Here is a 9,309-nt window from a genome sequence, read left to right as displayed (position 1 = left end):
ATCAATGATGAGAGAGAATCACTGATCGGCTGCCTCCTGCATGCCCCGTACTGGGGATCAGCCTGCAACCCGGGCATGTGCCCTGACCGGGGAATCAAACCGTGACCTCCTGGTTCATAGGTCGAAGCTCAACCACTGAGCCATGCCTGCTGGGCAAGCCAAACAATTTAAATCCAAAAACATGAATGACAATCTTTTGGATAAATTATCTACTGAAATCTATTACTATTGTGCATTCACACACAGTGGTAGATTAAACAAGAGTATCTGTCAATGCAATGATCCTGATAAGGTCTACAAACAATTTTTAAAAATTCTATTATGCTATACAAAGTGAAAAATACACCTCAGGTATGTCATTAATCACTTAGTTATTGCTCTGAGGCTTACAAATCTTAAGGCCAGAAGAGCCCATAAACTCATCTAATTCAAGTTCCACTGACACTTGACAAAAGTTTATAAAGCACCTATGAATCTAAAACTTTGTAGAAAGTAGGCTAGCTTTCTTCTAACTAGAGAAACACTTCAATGTGACAGTATACAGAATGTTTTAGAATGAGAAATTTTGTCACATCTAAACTAAATCACACTACTGTCTATTAAACCCATTTTCATAGCTTACCTTAATGGCACAGAAAACCACTCACTAGCACCTAGAAATATTATGGTGTATTCCTGAAAAATAGTTAAGCCCTCACTGCCATCTTTACTCCTCATCTTATATCAGTATTTTCTCATAGAACTAGGTTCATCAAACTTAATTATTAGTAGTGTTTTAAGATATTCAGAATTTAAATTATATATCTAATTGGATAAAATCCTCATCATTTCAAGTATGTAAGAAATAGATTTCATCAGGAAGGCAACTACAAAGTACAGCAAAGGTACATTCCTACTTAACTACCTAAATTCTATAAGCATTTATCAAAAAGCTTATTTTGAAAAAGAAACACCGGTAAATAAAGGTTATTTTCAGTAAGAAGTGATCAGGATATAATAAGATATTACAAAATGCTATCCTATACCAAAAAGCATAAAGAATCTGAAAAGAGCTAGCTATGGACAATAACCTTGACTTAGTATTTACAATTATGTATTTCATTCATGTTGATATAAAGTTTGGGTTTTTTGCATTCAAGTTAAATTAATTAATTTGACTTCTTTTAAATAATTTCTATAGTTCTAAGGTAATAAATAATTTTTAAATGAATTCTTACCATTGGTAATAATTGCACTTGTGGCTGCAGAAACTTTAAACTAAAGGGGAGAAAAAGAAAAAAATTTCTATACACACACATACTCTATAAAAGATAGTTAGTTTAACAAGAATGGTGTACAAATCATTCTAAAATATGGCTTTTCTTTCAGGATAAGTCACATCATAAAACAAAGGGCTAATTTAATTTGCTGTATTTTTTTAAAACATTATTGCCCTCTAAATACTACATTTCATTCTAAAGAATACCATGCACCTTATTTTACTCACTGCAAAAACAAAACAAAAATTCACTATCAATGAATCTATGACTCAATCAATGTTTACTCTTTCGGACTTAGAATTGTTGCTTTCTTTCATAAGCAAAAATAAAAGCAAAACGATTGCTTAGAACCGTGGTCGGCAAACTGCATGCGGCTCTTTGGCCCCTTGAGTGTGGCTCTTCCTAAGCCATAAGAGTACCCTAATTAAGTTAATAACAATATACCTACCATCCTAAACATTTATACATCATAGTTGATAGCACAATTTTAATGAAAACAAAGTTATTCTTCTTCATCAGTAGTCTCCAAAATGTAACTGCTTTCACGGACAAATGTTTCTCCCCAAAAAGGACTGATAATGGCAACTACACCACCATGTGGCCATGTCTGAGAATTAACATTTCCTGGATAGCCTGGTAGCCTAAAAGAAAATGCAACTGCCCCTCCTCATTCTAGAATACTGAAATAACCCTCTTCGTAATACATCATGGAAATGTATGCACGTTCCTACAAGTTACCTTCTTTTCTAAATGTTATACTTCCAGTGATGCATATATTCAGAACATTCATGATTTTCTCTGTTGTACTTTTTAAGCACTTATATGGCATTTCCTGTGTGCTGAGCACTATTTTAAGTGCTTTACAAATACTACTTCACTTAATCCTCATAACAACTTTAGGAAATAGCTACTATTATTACCCCTTTATAAATGAGAATACTGAGGCATGAGAAAGTTAAGTAACTTGCCCAAATTCAGACATGTTTGATAAACCTAATGATTATTATATAAAGACTTATGATATTTCCATAATTTTGGAATAAAATATAGAAAATAAAAGCATATTTAAATTATTTCTTTTTTCATTTTCTCATTATTTGTCATATATATCCAGACCCCCAGATACAATATAAGGCATTTACTAATCTATTTGATAACAGATATAAATAATAGGCATATATTACTGGAATTATACATGAGTCAAAACAACTTTATAACAATATGGAATATATACCTGCATAGTATGAATACATTCTATATTTGGAAATAAATATTAGAATTTAACCAATTTATTTATCTTTGTCTGACACTTCCCTTAGACCATTACCTAATCCTGCTGGCTAATTTTAATATGACAATAATTTCTCCAAATATTTTTTCAAGTGCCTACCACAATATTTGGAACATATGAAGCATTCAATATTCACCTACAGGTATAATATTTCTTTCCTTCTCTTTCTTTGAACCCAAATATAACAAAATTGTTTTATCCAGCAGTTGCCAACCTTTCGGACCTCATGGACCACCAGTGTTCCATGGACCACTGGTTGGCGACTGCTGGATACCTAAAACTCAACTGTTGTCAACTACTGTCACTTTCAGTTTATAGTCAAAAGCAACCTCTGTGGGGACTTAGGACTGATTATATCACTGTGTAGAAAGAATGTTTAATCATTAAAACTTGCATTTAGAATTCTTCTGTAATGTGTGAGAAACTGAGGGGTATCGCTCTTCTACATACCTGGTGCTTCCTTCCATGTGTAGAAAGCAATACTAGGGTAACATTCCTAACCTCTTTCTCCTTAGGGGAAGAACAATGACTTAATGGGACTAGTGAATTTGAAAGGAAAAACTGGGCAAATATAGTTCAAACCCTTCCTTACTCTTGGGTACCAGAGGAAGCACACATTCTGCTCTCCTCCCCTTTATGCCATGTTTTACAAGAGCAGCCATTTTTAAGTGGATAACTTGTTCCAGTTCAGATCTACCGTGACAAAGTAGACAAATATTTCTAATTTGGGATTTCAAGATGAAGAAATCCCCTTACCTTCAAATATAAGCTACATTCTCCAATATTACTTATCAATAATAAAGATATTATTTTGGTTTTCATTGTCTTTCTCAATTGGTTCAGACTTAAGAAAAGCAGGATGTCATTTATTTAGCCCTCTCAAACCCCAAACTAGACATAATCTAAATATAAGCTTTAGAATCTTTAATGAAAATATTTTGCCTCTAACAGAAAATTCTCAAGAAACACAAATGTACCTAATTTAAGATAATACTGTAATAAAAATTATAGAAGGTTGAACTTCTCTAAATCTCCAAGTGACACCGCTTTAAAGTTTTTAGCAAATGCTTTTTAATAATAGCAAGAAACAATTTAGAAAATGAAATTGTGTGATATATTTTAAATGTTTTTTTCCTACTTATGAACAAAAAAATTTTCTAAGTAAATGTTAGAAAATGAATTGGTTATAAAGAAAACTAAAAATTATATAAAACTCTTACCTTGTCAGTTTTTTCTTTGAGAGTAACTGTGTTTTCTTTTGCCTGTCTTTTGAGTTTTTCCTATTAAAAATAAATATCAAGTACATACAATGTAGTCATTACTATTACCACAATGAATGTTCTTATTATCAAAGAAGTATTAACAAGAAAATAATACTGACCTACAAATTTTATAAAAATAATAAAAAGTAAATAGAAAAGTGAATTATTTCTTCTCTATAGAAATGTTACTTAGTTTCAAATATCTTAAGAGCAGGTCTCTTAAAAACTTGAATCACAACTTTCTCATTCATAAAATCAAGTGGATGGACCAGATTATAAAGGAAATACATACAGGTAACTAACTATAAACTGTTGTTAAGAGATCCAAAATATTATGGGCCTTTAGAGGCAGAATTCACTTTAAAAAAAAAAGAAATTTCAATTGTTGTACTGATATTTGGCTACAATAAAGATTTAATTTTAAAAAAATAAATAAATAAAAATAAAGAGCTGTTAAGAGATCCAAAATATTATGGGCCTTTAGAGGCAGAATTCACTTTAAAAAAAAAAGAAATTTCAATTGTTGTACTGTTGATATTTGGCTCTGTTGACTAATGAGTTTGCTGACCACTGGCTTAGAATATTCCTAAAATTTCTTTGTAGAAATAGTAAGTTCAAATAAATGCTCTATTGTGTTTAATGGGAGGCCAACCAAGGCTTAGAGTCCTTCCTCAAATTCTCCTTTCGTGTATTGCTGACTTAAATCTCACACAATGGCAATACTCTAATTATACCACCAGGAAAATAATAACTAAGTTCAAGTATTGCAGGTGATATCAAGATAATTATGTGATTGCCACATGGCTAACAGTGATAGTAAGACTCCAGATCTATTTTTAGAGATGTTGTAAAAGATGTGTTTTCTAAATCAATGAAATGTGGTAAGAAACTTGTTGTAGTTAAAGTCAGAATTCTTCTCAATGCTCTAAAGACCAGCAGTTGTCCAAGTATATTCATGTCTTCATAATTCATTAATTTTTCCAACAAGTATGCCCTTCTATGCTATGGACAAGTTTTGTAGATATTATAGTTGAGTTTGTTGTAACCAAATAAGTTTGAAAACACGACGTTATATTGATATTCTTTTCAAAATTTTCAAGTATGCTACTAATACTTTAAAACTCCAAGAAGAAAATAGTGAATAAAGTATTTCCCATACTTTTTGGTCAATGATCCCAGTTTTTCATGGAATTGTTTTCTTTTTCTTATTGGTGGTTCTAGTTCTCTAGGAAAAATAATCTGGGAAACACTGTTCTAGGTATTTATAATGGTCACATATGCATAATTGAGGAAAACAACTGAAAGCTTATTTTAACTTATAAATGGAAGAATCCCATTTTAAGAATGGAATTATGCATAAAACAATTGTTACAGGATTATGTACCTAACAACAAATTTTACTGTCTATATGGCACATTCTTAGTTGTAAATGTCCTTTTACAGATTTAAGAATTTAAATAAACGTAATTTAAAATAACTTAAAAAATTACTAAAAGGTTGTACTACTTAATAAAACTTTGACCAAATACCCAAATTAATTATAGGATATGTCAGATTTCCAAAACTTGAATATTACAAAGTTTCTCGTTCCCTACTGAGTGTGTCTTATTCTTAGATTATGTCCATTTTAAGATAAAACAGGTTTCTTAGTCACATCCATATAGTGGCAACATATTTCATGAACATTAAAAATCAAAAGCAAACAGCTGATACCACTTTTTCCTTCTCCAGAATGTAGAAGCAACAGGAAAGCTAAAATTTGGGGAAGCATCACTAGTAAAGTAAATTATATTAACTACTAGTTTCGTCCCAAATTACTGACAAGTTTCCTCTTGGGTGCAAAGTGTATTTTATGTTTCTCAGTTTTCATTTATTTTCTTCCTGATTTCATAAGTCTTAAAATTTACAATGTGAAGCAGCTCTTCTCATGCTTTGACAACTCACTACTTAAATTAACCCAGTCATGTAGTAGGAAATTTTATTATGTTTTTATTAAAAGAACTTTACTAGGGATTTAAATCCACATTCTCTGGTTTGTCAAGTCAAGTCTTGTTCCTACTGAAACATTCTACAATGTCATCTTGCGAAAGGCCTTCTCACTGTTAACTGAAAGTCATTACTTTTCTAAATGTATAACACCCGTGATTCACAATAATTATAAGCTATATTAAAACTTTAACCAATACATGTGATTGGGTGAAGTTATTAATTTTCCACTGCATGTTTGTTAAGATGTTCTTATCCTCACACTAAATGACCAGGATGACATCAATGTCTTTGCCTTATAAAAAACACATTATAAACCAATTATAAAATAGAAAAATAAATGTCATTTTTATAAATACATTCTGTAAGTAATAATAAAATAATTAAATATTATTATTTGTTATAATAAATAAATCATTGCAAATTTATAGTAAAATAAATTACTGCAAATTATAAATACAGACTACTTCTTAAATTAGAATCTGTGGAATCTGCTATGTCCCAGGCCAGGTATATTTCTTACAAGTGATCTGTATAGCAAAAAATAATGATGATGCTATATTCAGATTTATTTCCCATTTCTTTTAACTTATTCTTTCTACATGAAGAATAGATCAAATCTGGCTATAAAACATGTACTACCATTTTTCAGTTTAATTCTAAATGAGTGATAAATAATGTCAGTGGTCCCTGACAATAGTATGACGGGCTGAGTGCTGATGAGTTGTTTATTTTCCATTAATCACTTTAATAAAGGATTATAGGTTAAGCTGGTTTCTTATTTAACTAAAATTATTTTCCATAATTATAAATTTTTTCTGAAGATTCTGAACCAAAATTTAGATTTGAGTTCCTCTGTACCAGTATAGCACTGTTAACTTCACATACTTCCTTTTACAAATTAAGAAATTTGAGGAAGAGAAACTGAGAAGCTTGCCTATGTCATACAGATAGTGAATGACACATTTACAATAGGAATCTTAAGTCTCCAAGTCACATTTGGGTGCCATTTCTACCCAAGCTACTCTTCCCCATGGCATGTCCAAAGAGTTGCTTTATAGATTTCTCTAATGATAATTTTGAATGGAAATTTTTCTCAAAAGAGAAAACCAAAATATTTCTTAAAAAGCTAGACACTTTTAAAAATAACTTTTACTGACAGTCCACATACACAAAAATTTTGAAAAATATGACAGATATTTTAAAAATTATAATTCTAGAATAAAAGGTAGTAAAAATGAATATACACACTAGAATGATATGTTGCTGCTTAAAAAATTTTACATATAATTGAATCTTTTCAATTTCAATAAAAATTCCTTATATTTCTCAATAGCTGCATTGGATATGTCAATTTAAACTCATTCTTCTTATATCTGTCAGTAAGTCTTAACTTTCATTCTACTTATATCTGTTAGTAAAGCTTAACTTTTTGATAGCATTAACCTAGTAATAAACCTACAGAGAAGTGGTGTGTTAAAAGTACATGCAAAATTTAAAGATTTTTGAGATACACTGTCAATCTGTATTCTATACAGGTTGTTCCAATTTCTATACTTACTTCTTCTGCTGCAAACTTTAAGACTGCTGTAAAAGGTGTACTTTCAGGAACACTGAGTCTGAAAGAAAAATTAAAAATAATTTTTTTAAAAGCTGTTTTTTTAAAGCTCTTTGTTCCTCATATTAGCAATTTTAGCAGACCTAAATAAATTTGTCTTTTGAGTTTAAAGATTGTGTATTTTTATTGCATACTACATTATGAACTCTAAACAACAACAACAACAAACAAAACAAGCAATTAGGCTTAAATTAGATTCTGCCATAGCTCTACTTGAATATCAACACCTATATAGGAGCAGATTTATACATTCTTAATACTTTGATACAAATAGGTCTTATCAATAACCTATACAGTGACTTATGAGTTTAATTCGTTCCATGACCGAGCTCGTAACTCAAATTACTCGTATGTCAAATCAATTTTCACCATTACAATGACACGTGATGCTGGGCTGATGTTGTGGAGTTCACTGTGATGTTCGCTGCGCCAACTAGCGGTGGGGTATCTGAAGCTGGCTCGTAACCCGAATTTTAGCTCGCAACTCAAAGCAAAAAATCGGCCGAGAAACAGCTCGTATCTTGAAAAAGTCGTTAGTCGGGACACTCGTAAGTCAAGGCCCCACTGTATAGGGCCCTAGCCAGTGTGGTTCAGTGGATAAAGTGTCGGCCTGCGGACTGAAGGGTCCTGGGTTTGATTCTGGTCAAGGACACATGCCTAGGCAGGCTCAATCCCCAGTAGGGGGCATGCAGGAGGTAGCCAATCAAATATTCTCTCTCATCATTGATGTTTCTATCCCTCTCTCCCTCTCACTTCCTCTCTGAAATCAGTAAAAATATATTTAAAAAATAAAATAACCTATATAGGAGCTGATTTATACATTTTTAATACTTTGATACAAATAGGTCTTATCAACAACCTATATAGGAGAAGATTTATACATTTTTAATACTTTGATACAAATAGGTCTAGGATATGGGATGCTGCTTGTTTCCAGAGATGGATTTCAAAAAGTTGAATCTCTCCTTAGTATTCAGTCCACACAACTTTTTACTCAATGCAGGAATGTCATTTTCATTACAAGAAAAGGCTACCTGTGGAAGCATCACCAGATCATAAATGTTTTCATAATCCTTTCTGTGCACTTTTAATAATCAAGTCTAAAAGAGTAGACCAAGTTGATGAAAATGAGTATGTTTACTATGGCAAAATGTAAAGTCATTTCCCACAAAACTCTTATACCTCCTCAGATCAAGGGCTTAATAAAATCTGAAATAACATTTGGAGAGTGATGCATGATTTTGTTACTGACTTATACAATGTCAAGTGTATTACAGATTGCTGATAAATGGTCAATCTATGAATTTTCCAATTTAAATACTTAAAAAAAAACCTGATATTATATCCTTAAGAAACACCTAAAGACAGAGAAGGTAACAAAAAAAATATAACAAATATAATATTCTTAAGGTAAAGTGAGTTACAATCATTAAAGACAGAAAAACAGATTCTTTTTCACAGCAGGAAAAAGACTTACAAGCTAACATTTCGCTTTGAAACTTCTCTATTTGTAACCACTATATTATTCTTTAATGTTTTAATACCAACTTCCATTATGTAACATTTTCACATATAAATCCCATTTCTTAGTGTACAAATTGAATAGAAAAATTATTATATCTGACACAGTGCATTATGACTTCAGTATGTGTGAATAGAGTTTGGCTGCCCCAACTCCTCTAAAATCCAACTAAAACAGCGGTTCTCAACCTGTGGGTCGCGACCCCTTTGGCGGTTGAACGACCCTTTCACAGGGGTCGCCTAAGACCATCCTGCATATCAGATATTTACATTACGATTCATAACAGTAGCAACATTACAGTTATGAAGTAGCAACGAAAATAATTTTATGGTTGGGGGTCACCACAACATGAGGAACTGTATTAAAGGGTC

At 31.5% G+C, this 9,309-nt stretch overlaps 1 protein-coding gene across 3 annotated transcripts in view; it reads right to left on the bottom strand.

The window, feature by feature from the left end:
• Positions 1-9,309, bottom strand: part of UFM1 (ubiquitin-fold modifier 1) — an 18,743-nt gene that overhangs the window by 5,065 nt on the left and 4,369 nt on the right. For all 3 annotated transcript variants that reach the window (XM_005862724.2, XM_014536833.1, XM_005862725.2), the window contains exons 3-4: positions 7,360-7,417; positions 1,218-1,257 (exon numbers count right to left, since the gene is read on the bottom strand). In XM_005862724.2, the coding sequence (XP_005862786.1) occupies positions 1,218-1,257; positions 7,360-7,417 (98 nt within the window). The remainder of the gene's footprint in view (positions 1-1,217; positions 1,258-7,359; positions 7,418-9,309) is intronic.

The sequence above is a fragment of the Myotis brandtii genome, unplaced genomic scaffold (genome assembly GCF_000412655.1).
Source record: "Myotis brandtii unplaced genomic scaffold, ASM41265v1 scaffold166, whole genome shotgun sequence".
Lineage (NCBI taxonomy): Eukaryota > Metazoa > Chordata > Mammalia > Chiroptera > Vespertilionidae > Myotis > Myotis brandtii.
This window is presented reverse-complemented; position numbering and strand designations above follow the sequence as displayed.